Source organism: Octopus bimaculoides, chromosome 21 (assembly GCF_001194135.2).
Source record: "Octopus bimaculoides isolate UCB-OBI-ISO-001 chromosome 21, ASM119413v2, whole genome shotgun sequence".
Taxonomy (NCBI): domain Eukaryota; kingdom Metazoa; phylum Mollusca; class Cephalopoda; order Octopoda; family Octopodidae; genus Octopus; species Octopus bimaculoides.
In genome coordinates, this window is record NC_069001.1 from 19,724,524 (window position 1) to 19,738,758 (window position 14,235).

Sequence of the window (14,235 nt, forward strand, 5' to 3'; positions counted from 1 at the left end):
TCGGGATGAAACCTGTGCCCAGCGTCGCCTTTCTGGCACTTGTGCCTGTGACATGTGTAAGGATTTTCGAGCGAGATCGTTGCCAGTGCCCCTGGACTGGCTCTTGTGCGGGTGGCACATAAAATACACCATTTTGAGCGTGGCCGTTGCCATTACTGCCTGACTGGCCTTCGTGCAGGTGACACTCTCTGAGTGGTTGGCGTTAGGAAGGGCATCCAGCTGTAGAAACTCTGCCAAATCAGATTGGAGCCTGGTGTAGCCATCTGGTTTTACCAGTCCTCAGTCAAATAGTCCAACCCATGCTAGCATGGAAATCGGACATTAAACGATGATGATGATGATGAGCTTGTTTTTATGAGCTAACCATTGAAAATGTCCCCCCTCGAAAATATAATTTTATCTCATGTAATATCGTTAAGATAATTACTCATTTTTTCTCGTTTCTCAGTCTGTTAATCTCATTCTTATTTCCATTATTTTCATCCCTCTGTCCACAAACTAAACTTGCTTGTTCACAGGGTGTGCCCGCCCTATCCTGCCCCCAACACCAATACCGGATATCTCTATCTTCCCCCACCACCAATACTGGATATCTCTATCTTTCCACCATCTACACCGGATATCCCTTCTCCCACCACCATTACCTGTGTCTATTCTCCCAATCCCTCCTCCTCACTGGGCTGTTCTTTATATTTTACCTGCACTTCTCTCTTTTCTAGGGAAAATGCAACCTGCCCAACTGTTCATCCACCCACCCACTTAACCAGCTATCTTACGCAGTCTAGAAATTTGTCACCACCACTACCAGATATCTCTTCTCCCAATTCCCACTCCTCACTGGTGTTGTTCCCTATATTACCTGCACTCTCTCTTTCCCTATCTCTCTCCTTCTACTGGGACAAACACAACCAGGTTATCTGCCCACCTACTTAACTGGCTATCTTTCGTTTCATTTTCATTCTGTCTAGAAACATGCCAACAACTACCCAGGAATTTTCCTTAGTCTTATCAAATGGAGAAAGCCATTCAGCTGTCCATGTATGCTTGTTCGTGTGTGGGGGTACCCTTGTGTGTATGTAGAAATGAGCTTGTTTCATCTCTCTCTGTCTGAACCCTTCCCTGCTGGTGGTATCCTCCATCATACCTGCAATCTCCCTCTTCCTGGACAAGCACAACCAGTTTTTAGCTGACTTTCTCCTAACCTAACATTGGAATATCTATATTTTTGTTACACTGCTTAAATCTACATAATTTGATGTCCATAATGCTTATGCTTACAACGCTGCTAACACCGGCTCCTACCACCAGTAGGGGCAACAATTTTAACATGCTTGAATGTTGTCAGGTCAGAAGAGAGAACAAATGAAGCATGCCTAAAAAACAAACACCACAACCTCTCTCTTCTTTTCAGGCACTGAATAACATATCTCCTCCCCAAACTTCACCCCGCATTCCCTTCCCAGTTTTCAGAGTTAGCACTGTCAATGTTGGCACACTGAAAGGTAGGTCTAGTGAAATTGTAGAGATGCTTGAAAGGAAACAGGTTGATGTATGCTGCATACAAGAGGTAAGATGGAGAGGAGCTTCAGCTAGGGTCCTCACAGGCAAAGCACATAGGTATAAAGTCTTCTGGCAAGATAACATGGATGGTGTAGGGGTGTAGGCATACTCCTTGCAGAGAAATGGGTGGATAAAGTCAGGGAGGTTGATAGGGTATGTGATAGAGCTTAAGTTCAGGCTAGTCCTGCAGAACAGCACAGCTACAATTATCTCCGCCTATGTCCCACATGCGGGGTTACCAAATGATCAGAAGGACCACTTTTATGATACCCTTCTACAGGCTACCTCAAAGATGAGTGGCAATGACCTCATCTTTGTGGCTGGAGATTTTAATGGGCATGTTGGGCAGGAATCTGGTATCTTCACTGGGGTACACGGGTGCCATGGTATTGGCACCCGGAACAATGAGGGAACTAGGCTACTGGAGTTCTGTGATACATGTAACCTTTTAATCTGCAACACTAACTTCAGGAAGCCAGACAAGCACCTGATAACCTATCAATCAGGGGACTCTGCTAGCCAGATTGATTTCATCCTCACCAGACAGCAGGACGCAGTGTTGCTCTTAAATACAAAGACCCTTCTGGGTGAGGAATGTACCCCCCCAGCATAGGCTCGTCATTAGTGATTTTAGGCTTGAGGCCAGAAGGATACCAAGAAGTAGACCAATCCAAAAAAGAAGGATTTGGAAGGTAAAGAACCCTTCACATGGTCAGAGATTTAGGGACATCCTCATCAAGAAATTTGATGAGAGGGAGGAGGAGCTACAGACTTCTGACATAGAAGGTAGCTGGAAATTCCTACGGGACAGCTTGCTGAGTGCCACAACAGACCAAGTCTGTGGATGGTGCAAAGTCCCTTCCAGACCCAGAGTTACATGGTGGTGGAATAGTATGGTAGACAAAGCCATTAGAGCAAAGAAACAGGCCTGGAAAGCCTAGAAGGGTGGGGGTAGCAGGAAACTGTACCATGTAGCCAAAAGGGAGGCTGGGCGGCAGGTATACATAGCCAAGGGTGAAGTGGAAAAGTAGTAGTTTGCCAATGTCCAGCGACATGAGGACCAAAGAACTGAGGTATTTTGGATTGCAAGACAGTGTGTGAGAGAAAATTGTGATGTCACAGGAGAGAAATGTGTCCGCATGGATGATGGTGTACTTGCTTTTAGTGATACTGAAAAGAAAGAGGCTTGGAGAATCCATTATGAAAACTCCTGAATGTGGAGAATGAATGGGAGGAGGAGAGCCTGCCAAATATTGACTCAGTAGAGAGACCAGCTATCCGAATAGACAGCTCCCTGGTAGATAAAGCAATGAAGGGTATGAAGCTAGGAAAAGCTCCCCACCCATCAGGAATCACTACTGAGATGCTTAAAGCATCCGGTGGTGTGGGCTATGGCCTAGTCACCCGCATTGTAAACCAGGTAGTTCATGATGGAGTCATACCATAGTCAACTGCTACAAGGGTAAAGGTGATGCTCTAGATAGAAATAACTACAGGGCTATCAAACTGCTGGATCAAGTGATGAAGGTCATAGAGAGGGTCATAGCCCATCTCACTAGGGAGAGAGTCTGCTTAGATGAGGTGCAGTTTGGTTTTGTGCCAGGTAGAAGCACCACTGATGCCATATTCCTGGTTCGATAACTGCAGGAGAAATACCTAGATAAAGATAAACCCCTATACTTAGCTTTTGTGGTCAGGGTCCTCCAATCCCTTATCTGGTGGGCGATGTGGAAACTGGAGATTGACAAATGGTTAATAAGGGCTGTACAGGCCCTATCCAGAGAGGTCATTAGTAAGGTTAGGAAAGTATAGTGAAGAATTCCGGGTAGAAGTAGGGGTCCACCAAGGTTTAGCCCTCAGTCCCCTTTTATTCATTATAGTCCTCCATGCAGTAACAGAGGATTTCAAGATGGGTTGCCCTGCGAGCTCCTCTATGCTGATGACCTAGCCCTAATAACAGAAACACTACTGGAACTAGAAAAGAAATTTCGGGTGTGGAAGCAAGGTTTAGAATCGAAAGGCCTTTGAGTCAATGTAGCAAAGACCAAAGTTCTAGTAAGTAGGAAGGCGAACTCATCACACACCCCATCAGGTAGGTGGCCCTGCTCGATGTGTAGAAAAGGAGTAGGTATAAACTCCATAAGATGTACCAGTGTAAGCTATGGACGCATAAGAGTGCAGCAACATCAAAGGAAGATTAACTGAGAAGTTAGTGTTCGTGTACAGCAGATGCACAGGGGCAATAGACACCACAGATGCTCAGAAAACAGATTCCATCACACGCCAGGGGGAGAAACTAGAAGTAGTTGATAGCTTCCGCTACCTAGGTAACCAAGTCCGTAGTAGGCGTGAATGTTCAGAGAGTGTTACCACTAGAATAAGAATAGCTTGGGAAAAGTTCAGAAAGCTTCTACTACTGGTGACAAAGGGTCTCTTGCTCAGAGTGAAAGGTAGATTGTACGATGCATGTGTGCAAACTGCCATGCTTCATGGCAGTGAAACATGGGCCATGACTGCAGAGGACATGCGTAGGCTTGAAAGAAATGAAGCTAGCATGATCCACTGGATGTGTAATGTCAGTGTGCACACACGACAGAGTGTAAGCGCCCTGAGAGAAATGTTGGACATAAGTAGCATCGGATGTGACATGCAAGAGAGATGTTTGTGCTGGTATGGTCATGTACTGCGGATGGATGGGGAGAGATGTGTGAAGAAGTGTCACTCCCAAACAGTTGAAGGAATCTGGGGTAGAGGGAGACCCAGGAAGACATAGGATGAGGTGGTCAAGCATGACCTTCAAACATTGGGCCTCACAGAGGCAATGATGAAAGACCGAGACCTCTGGAGATATACTGTGATTGCGAAGACCTGACAAATAAAGTGAGTTCACGGTGTACCCTGCACCAGCTTCACATAACCAGCCCCAGCCCATTCAAGTACCTAGGATCGTAGGGCGACCCACTGTGCTTGAGACCTTGAGTCAAGTACATCAGCATCAAAATAAAAATCAAATGGAAATTGTAGTTGTGATACTTGTGCTGGTGGCACGTAAAAAGCTCAATCCGAACGTGGCTGGTGCCAGCGCAGCCTTGACTGGCTTCTGTGCCGGTGGCACGTAAAAAGCACCAACCAGTTGTGGCCATTGTCAGCCACCTCTGGCCCCTGTGCCAATGGCACGTAAATAGTACCCACTACACTCACGGAGTAGTTCTCATTAGGAAGGGCATCCAGCAACACTGCCAGATCAGACTGGAGCCTGGTGCAGCCTCCTGGCTTCCCAGATCCCAGTCGAATCGTCCAACCCATGCTAGCATGGAAAACGGACGTTAAACAATGATGATGATGATATACATGCATACATACACATATATATATATATATATACACAAACATACATATACATAGATATGTATACACACACACACATATATGTATGTAGGTATATATCTATCTCTCTCTCTATATATATATATATATATCTATATCTATCTATATATATATTTGGCGTTAGGAAGGGCATCCAGCTGTAGAAACTCTGCCAAATCAGATTGGAGCCTGGTGTAGCCATCTGGTTTCACCAGTCCTCAGTCAAATCGTCCAACCCATGCTAGCATGGAAAGCGGACGTTAAACGATGATGATGATGATATATATATATATATATATATATATATAAGTAACAGTAGAGGTATATGTGTCAATCCTTGGTTTGACACCTGTACCTCTACTGTTACTCATTTATATTTTACTCACCTGTGTCGGAATCTGCTTTTCGTAAATATTATGGACTGTATATTTAATATAATGTACATGTCTGAATATGGTATTGTAAATCATTGTGGTTTAGAAAAAGTTAAGATTACAACGATAACCTTTAAATTGTATCCTACCATGATAGTTATTTAAAACTAATTGGCAAAGAGATATCCAATTTGAAAATAGCATGATGCACTACTTCCTATTATAGTGTAATGGAAATATATAGTCAGTACAAGGTGTTGATGTGGCTGCATGTGTGTTATTACAATAGTTCATAAAGAGATGAAGAATAAATTCAAGAACTATATATTTACTACATAAAAAAATATTTTATTTACTGGTCGATGATGATACATAATCAAAATGTAGAATCTAGTTGAATGAAGTAATCTATGCAAGAATGTTCAGAGATAGAAAATGTAGAAATAACAGTGAAGTGGTGGTTTTTAGTCATGTGGCATAGAGAAATAGACGGATGTAGCAATGATATGAATGACTCTAAGTCTAATCGACTAAGAGCAGGGTTAGCAAGCTGTTTTTATTAATGGAACGCTAGACATTCTAGAAACTTCCAAGAGAAACGCTAAATTTCTTGAATAATTAATAATCACGTCTCATGACACAGATGCTTCGAGAAAGTTAAAAAGAAGGTTACTTTTTTGCAAGGAAGATCATTCAACTATTTAGCTACGTAGACCATTATACCCCAACCCCCAAGCAGAGGTAACATTATAAAATAATGAAAATAACAATGTTTCTCGATGGTTCTGTACCTTACTTTTAAACTCGGTGCTGATTGCTGTTCTTTATCGCCACCTGTTGGAATCATTTGCCAATCGTCATACAGCATCGTACACATTTCACAACATTTTTGAACTTGATGAACGCTTGACCATTGACATTTTGAATAAACAGCATTTCTTCCTTCACGATACAAGTGGATTTTTTTTTCTCCATCAACCATGCCACTTAAATTAATTTCAACCTGATACAATATTTCAACCAGTTTACATATGGAAGATCGGTACTACTAAAGCAGCGCGGACCTGAACGCGCAGTCGCGCGTCCGCGCTAGCTAGTCTTGAGTGGTCGATCCTAACCCTAACCCTATCCCTAACCCGCGTGTGCAAATGAATACGTGGTTAGGGTTAGGATCGACCACTCACGACTAGCTAGCGCAGACGCGCGACTGCGCGTTCGGGTCCGCGCTGCTTTAGTAGTACCTGGAAGATCAGGGTTAGTAAGCTGTTTCTATTAATGGAACGCTAGTCATTCTAGGAACTTCCAAGAGAAATGCTAAGCTTCTTGAATAATTAAGAATCACGTCTCATGACACACATGCTTCAAGAAATTTAAAGAAGGGAGGTTACTCTATAATCTTTCTTGCAAGGGAGGCCATTCAACTATTTAGCTACGAAGACCACTATAATAGCAACCATTGAGTTGTGCTTTCTTCCTTCTTTTCTTCCCACCATTCTGAAAATAATCAAGAGTGTTGCTTTCCTCCTTTCCGGAAGCTAAGTAAATATGTATTCTAATTAGATATGTTGTATTTTTATTTACAGGTTTTGTGCTAGAAGGGCTGCATCGCTCTGGTGTTACATCTGAAAGTGTTACAACTGAGAAAATGAATGAAGTCTTAAGTCATGTGATTGTGAGTCACTCATTTTTGACCCTGTATATTACGGGTGGAAAACCCCCTCACTTATGCATGGGATTTCAGCCATATTCAAATTTGAAATCACCTACTGATGATATTTAAAATACATATGAAAAAATAAAAAAGATTTAAAAGAATAAGAGTAATTTAACAAACGTTTGCACTTGTAATTCAATTCTCATACTGAAATGGTTCCCTACCTTTGCTTCTGTGGCTAGTGATTGTTTTATCACCAGTTAGCTCTGATCAAGTAGATCTATGATTAATATGTTCCACAAGTGACTATTCTATCTTTTATATAGGCCAAACATGGTGTGTCTAAAAGGGTAAAGAAAAATGGTGTATCTAGTACTTCATTATTCAATCTTTTATCTATTATTTGTTTCAGTCGTTGGATTGTAACCATGCTGGGAAATTGCCTTGAAGACTTGAGTTGAACAAATTGATCCCAGTAGTTATTTTATTGTTATCCTGCTACCTTTTCTATCAGTCTCTTTTTGCTAAACTACTAAGTTACAGGGACGTAAATAAACTAACATCAAGCTCTGGTGGGGGACAATCATAAAGACACACACACATACACATACTCACTCTCACACACACATATATAATGGATTTCTTTCCATTTCCATCTACCAAATCCATTCACAAGGTTTTGGTCAGCCCAGGACTATAATGGAAGCAAACTTCTTACCACATTGCCATGCCTGCGCCTATATACATGTCAGTGCCCCAGGTGAGGTACGAACTTTCAACCTCCACATTATAATTATAATGCACTAACCAATTGTGCACATATACTTCTTTTCAAGTTGGTAGGTTGCTATTTGAAGTAGATTTTGCTGCTTTTCTATCAGCTCATGTGACCACATAGCAGTTCCCCACTTTGGTTTAGTTGTGTTGGTACTGGTAGTAAATCTGTTTGTCAGGAATGTTTTATTTTCTAAACAGTTAATAGAATTTCTAGTATAACTTAGGTAGTGATGTGTATTTTGACTAAGGTCATAAATAGCAGTACTAATTATTGAGTTTGATCTCATTACTTTTTTTCTTTAACATGTTAACTGCTATGGCTTGTTACTAGAACTTACTGGTGATGCCATATATTTCACACAGTCATACTGATACTGTTTAATTACAAGAAAATGTAATTCTTTTTATATTTTTACACTTTTTCATAATTAAACTTTAATATTTAGCACTTGTGTTATTTAAATGTCCTTGAAACAATGTCAAAGATGCAGAATAACATATTTTCACAAATTATGAAAATGTACTACCAGTGGTGCATACAGTGGTTGAGTGAAGATTGTGATGAACCACTGGTGGTACATGTGGCAGTTAACATATTAATAATTTATTGAGATGTTTTTTTTTGTTTTTTTTTTTAAGAATCATTTTTTAACCATTTCTCTAAGCTTGGATGGGTGTGGATATGTTCTGAATTTTGTTGCTTAGCCTGTACTGATCTATGATTATAGGCATTCCAACCATGACTATCCCATGACTCTAGATTTTGTACATCCATAAAGATGTCATCTAGTGTGTCTTTTTTTTTTTTAAGATGGTATGGTATTATTTGAGGTGGTTATTTCTAATAAATTGAGTGATCACCCAAAGGGTCCCACATAGGTTCATTCTAATGTCTGTTTTCCTGGGTTGTCATTTGTTTTATAAATTAGTTAGGGTAGGTAGGACTGTACCCATTACCTTAAGGGCTGTCCCAGACTGATGATGTGGTTGATTCCATTCTTGAATATCTACAGATCATGTCGTATAAAAAAAAATATGGGATAGGGAGGGATGCAGAGGCTTAGTCCAGATGCTTGCAACAAAATTAACTCTCTCAAAGAACCTGACAACCAGGTTGTAATTGGTGCTCATTGATGCCTGCTATTTATTGGGCATGTCCTCAATGTAACATATTGCTGTTCTCTAGCTCTGTTAATTCATAAATTTTTTTTCTTCCTATTGCATTTAAAAAAAATTTTATTGTAAATATTTCAGTGGTGTGTCTTTTTTTATGTCTTTTGACAGAACAATTTACCTGAAGACAAACCTCGCCTAATGCAGTCATTGTGGACACCTGCAAAAGTGTTAGAAGCTGTTGAACAAGGAATTGATATATTCGACAGTTCATATCCCTTTTTTAACCTTATAAAGAATAATTCAGTTTCTGTAATCATTCTAATCTTTATTTGTGTATTATATATGATTCTATAAATAGCTTTTGTCCAGTACCCACTACCCTTTATTTAAAAAAAAAATTATTTAGAAAATATATTGTCTGTAAATTTAATGTGTTGGATTACAAACTGTATAATCATAAGTTCATATCTCACTACAGTCTTTATGGTGTTATGCTGTTCTAGATATTTCTGGTTAGCTTTTTAATTTTCCCTGAATTAAATATATACCATAATGTGTTAACAGTAATTTTCATAAAGATGGCATCTCTAAATTATTTAATTTCTTAACAATTCTATTTTTTCTACATCAACAATCATACTATCTTATACATATACTTAGTGATTCTCTTATTACTTTCCTAAGTACAAAAAGTGAAGTTTGTTTTGCTGATGACTTTGTAATAAGGCAGAATTGTCTCCAGTATTTTCTAAAAAATGAAAACATTAGTTATTGACTTATGTTTTTTCCTTGCCATAGGCACAAGGGTGGCTGTGCAGTAAGTAGTTTGCTTACCAACCACATGGTTCCAAGTTCAGTCCCACTGCATGGCACCTTAGGCAAGTGTCTTCTAATATAGCCTCAGGCTGACCAAAGCCTTGTGAGTGGATTTGGTAGACGGAAACTGAAAAAAGCCCGTTGTGTGTATATATATATATATATATATATATATATATATATATTATTGTGTGTCTGTGTTTGTCCCCCCACCATTGCTTGACAGCTGATGTTGGTGTGTTTATGTCCCTGTAACTTAGCCATTTGGCAAAAGAGTCTGATAGAATAAGTACTAGGCTTACAAAGAATAAATCCTGGGGTCAATTTGTTTGACTAAAGGTGCTGCTCCAGCACAGTCAAATGACTGGAACAAATAAACAAATAAAGTCTATTTATTTCCAGTTAGCTTTTTTTAATGTTCCCTGCATGAAACACACTAACTTAACTTCTGTTCCAATGTCCAAAGGCTTTATTGCTACTTCATGGTTGAGTGGTTATCAATAAGAATGACCCATCCAGTACAGCAGAATTGATATCCTAAAACCACTCAGTTATGCTTGGATGTATGTAGCCCTGTCCCTTCCTCCTCTCTCCCCTGTCTCTAACACATTGAGCACATCCCCCACTCCACTTGTCACATTATCTACTCTTATTTTTTTTTCATTTCTGATGGTAATGTGTCATTTGATGAAGATCTGGCTGTTGTTTCTAGCAGGTTAAATAGTCACATAGAGGCTTCCTCAAAAATTTTTTATGCAGTAAAGAGCACAGAAAGTGTGTGTAGTGTTGCAATCGTTTAGCCCTAGATCAGTAGAGCTGTGATTAAAGACATTCTAAACTTGACCAGTCCATCTTTTCTTTTGTAGTATTATAGAAGGTGGCGAGCTGGCAGAAACGTCAGCGTGCTGGGCAAAATGCTTAGCAGTATTTCATTTTTACATTATGAGTTCAAATTCCGCCGAGGTCGACTTTATCTTTCATCCTTTCAGGGTCGATAAATTAAGTACCAGTTGCATACTGAGGTCGATCTAATTGACTGACCCCCTCCCCCCTTGTGCCTAGATTAGAAAAGAATGTCGAGCATTATATTATCTAATGTGTCCTTTTATTGGTAAAGATGGTAGGGTGTGATTTTGAAGGAGATTTGGCTAAAATTTCTTACAGCTCAAGCAACTGCAAAGAGGTTCTTTTGTTGGCTTGTGTGTACAGAGTTGTTGCAAGAGGTACAAGAAGTGTGTGTATTGTGTTGGCATCTGCAAAAAAAGCTGTGTAGTATTCTATTATAACTATAGTTCTGTATTAATTTTTTTTTTTCAGTGAAATTTAAAATTATTTTTTTTCTTATTTAAAGCAAAAATTATAAATATTCCTTAATAGCTTCTCAGATATCCATATCTAGCCACAGAAAGGGGAGCAGCCTTGGTTTTCAGTTTTCAGTCTACTAAATCTTTGAAAGAGTCTAACAACAGAGCTGGTTTGAAATCATTTGAAATAGCTCTTTCAGACCCAGAGTAAGTAAACATTTTTATTATTAAACTAGCAGTATAACCCGACGTTGTCCAGGTGTGACTTATTATGCCATCTATGATAAGTCTTGGTAGGTGAAAATCAACTAAAAAAGAAAGCCTTACAACGAAAAAACCCTTATGATGTAAATATGTTCATAATTCAAAAGACGATGAAATTAATAGGGAAAGTCTGAAGGCAGTTTGTACGTAAATTTCATCCGTCTAATTGGCTATACAAATGTTTGTGCAAAACAACTTTTTGTGCTGCCCTGATTATACATAGCAGGGTAATCCCTTTACGCAGGAGCTAGGACGGCAATTTCTGATGAAGCAATTGCTGGCGATCTGTTGCTACACAGTTCTTCAGATTGGGCAGTAGATGTTGATACACCATTTTGCATTATGTTCAAAATAGCTTCTGGAATGTGGTGAATTGCTGCAGTCTGTTGCTGTCTTTTTAAACTGGTTGCTTTCTTTCCCCAGCAAGCTCTCTTCTTTGGAGGCATAATTTATGTACATCTTAAACAGAACAACAAAAGTTATAACAAATAGCAGGGTCGGTAGTTTTCACATTTCGGTAATTTTTCAGATTAACACAAGCACGATTACCTAACCCTAACCCTAACCCTAAACCCTAACCCTAACCCCAAAACCCTAACCTAAACCCTAACCCAAAAACCCTAACCTAAACCCTAACACCCTAGTGAAAATTGTGCGGGTGTTAATCTGAAAAGTTACCCACATTTCTAATGAAGTTAACGGATTTGCAATGTGTTGTCCTGTCTACATAAGCTCCGTAGTTTGTATATTTACAAAACATTGACGCACATGTAGTAAGGTAAAATCTAGTTATATTGTAGTGAATGCTTGTATGTACGTGCGCATGTATGCGTTTGAGAGAGTGAGGAGGGGGAGAAAGGAAGAGAGAACGGAAGACAGTTATAAAATAGCAATGTGTATGCATGTTTATATAAGAAACACACACAAACTAAATCTTATATCTATAATGTTGATGTGTTTATGTGTATGTTGTTGTCACAGATCACATATGTGTGGTTGTGTGTGTTTTTACGTTTCTATGTTATGAAAAATATGTTAGAGGTAGAGGGATAGAAGAAAGTTATTAAATGGGAGAGAGGAAGAACGAAGTAAGAGTGAAAAGGTAGATAGAGGGGAAGAATAGTTTTAAAGCAAATTAATCTATGACTTTGTATGTATCACTTTCTCTCTCTCTCTCTTTTTCTCTCTGTGCCTCTTTTACTCTTACTCTCTATATTATATGTTGAGCGCGTGATCGATGTGTAAGAACGCCGGTCCAGGTAGAAGGGAAGAAATATAAAAGTTGCTAGAAACAACAGCCAAATCTCCCTTAAATCACACAAAGTAAACGGAATTTTAAAAAATCTAATTACTGCACTGGAAAGTTCACATCGAGAAAATTCCATTGATGTAAAAATTTTTACGAAAAAGTGGAAAATGTGGATTTCTATAAACTTTTATAAAGGCTTCACACAGATACACAACTTCAGCTTTATATATTAAGATTACTAGTGTGTTACTTGTTAAAGGACAGATAATTTTGGCAGTATACTGTTGCCATCATGGGTAAAATCAGGAAATAACATGGAAATACAAAATGATGAAATGAAAACTAATCTTCAACATAAAAATATTTATTGCCTTAAAATAAAATTTCTCATTTGTATATTTGCAATAGTATGCTACTTTAAAAAAGATTTTATTCACATAATCGCAATCTAATTCCATAAAAAATCTATCTCTGCTAAGTTTTATTTAAAAAGTGTGTATTTTTCAGAAAGTTATTAGAACTCTCATCTCTTATATTAATTCTCTCTATATGAGATAAAGCATGGCTAGGGAAATAACCGATCAACAAACATGTATATTGGCTATTATAATATAGGGAATGTCACTTTGGATACAAGTCTAGTTTCCTAAGGAAGCTTCTATAGTTGTTGTATAACCTCATGTTGGCTTTGATCAAAAAGAACTATAATTAAAGGCATTCAAGTTGTGACCAACCTCTTTTTTTTTTCAGCCATAATGTACCTGGAAATACATTATTCAAAGCATCCGTTTAGGTGTGATTTCAGGGAGATTTGGCTACTATTTCAAGCATGTCAAGCAACTAATGATCCCTTTGGAGAGATCTCTTACTGATTTATGCAATTTATGTAATTGGACCCCACAAAGATGAAAAACAAAGTTTGTTATTTGGACATGGAAAAGTAAAGTAACTAGATGGGTGGGATGCATATCTTTTCAATGTCAACCTTGGTATTTACACCAAATCCATTCTCACTATTTGCCAATGAGGGGTAACACTTCAACAGATTCTACTTGATGAGTGCTAAACAACAACTGTCAAATTCACTGTTTTAATTCTTAGTAATGTTATTTGACTAGTGATTTAGTTTATTAATCAACAATGTGTACTCTTTGCATTAACATGCAAATTTTCCATGCTGTTGAGTGAACTGTTTTCCACAGTCTTTGTCAAATTTTGACTGAGTCATGCTCTCGATACCATTATCTTATTAATTTGTTCTTTTTATTCTAATTTTTAAGTCTTGATGCTTAATTGTTTGTATCTTCATCATCATCATCATTGTTTAATGTCCGCTTTCCATGCTAGCATGGGATGGACGATGTGACTGAGCACTGGTGAACCAGGTGGCTACACCAGGCTCCAATCTGATTTGGCAGAGTTTCTACAGCTGGATGCCTTTCCTAATGCCAACCACTCTGAGAGTGTAGTGGGTGCTTTTACGTGCCACCGGCACGAAGGCCAGTCAGGCAGTACTGGCAATGGCCACGCTCGAAATGGTGTATTTTACGTGCCACCTGCACAGGAGCCAGTCCAATGTCTTTTCACGTACCACCGGCACAAGTGCCAGGAAGGTGACGTTGGTAACGATCACGCTCAAATGGTGCTATTTATGTGCCACCGGCATGGAAGCCAGACAGCTGCTCTGGCAACGATCACGCTCGAACGGTGCTCTTAGTGCTCCACTGGTACAGGTGCCATCATGATTTCGCTTTC

The 14,235-nt window shown here is 39.1% G+C and overlaps 3 protein-coding genes across 11 annotated transcripts in view; 1 reads left to right on the top strand and 2 right to left on the bottom strand.

Moving 5' to 3' along the window:
• The window catches only part of LOC106883226 (uncharacterized), a 62,028-nt gene extending 55,487 nt beyond the window's left edge, over positions 1 to 6,541 (bottom strand). Inside the window, exon 1 of the mRNA XM_014934156.2 lies at positions 6,097 to 6,541. Coding sequence (XP_014789642.1) covers positions 6,097 to 6,282 — 186 coding nt within the window. The 5' untranslated portion in view covers positions 6,283 to 6,541. The remainder of the gene's footprint in view (positions 1 to 6,096) is intronic.
• Positions 1 to 14,235, bottom strand: part of LOC106884493 (U3 small nucleolar RNA-associated protein 14 homolog A) — a 283,035-nt gene that overhangs the window by 253,329 nt on the left and 15,471 nt on the right. The gene's annotated exons all lie outside the window — the stretch shown is intronic.
• LOC106883222 (queuine tRNA-ribosyltransferase accessory subunit 2) overlaps positions 1 to 14,235 on the top strand; it is an 85,502-nt gene that overhangs the window by 67,370 nt on the left and 3,897 nt on the right. For all 9 annotated transcript variants that reach the window (XM_014934145.2, XM_014934150.2, XM_014934147.2 and 6 more), the window contains 3 exons: positions 6,884 to 6,972; positions 9,016 to 9,116; positions 11,049 to 11,174. In XM_014934145.2, the coding sequence (XP_014789631.1) occupies positions 6,884 to 6,972; positions 9,016 to 9,116; positions 11,049 to 11,174 (316 nt within the window). The remainder of the gene's footprint in view (positions 1 to 6,883; positions 6,973 to 9,015; positions 9,117 to 11,048; positions 11,175 to 14,235) is intronic.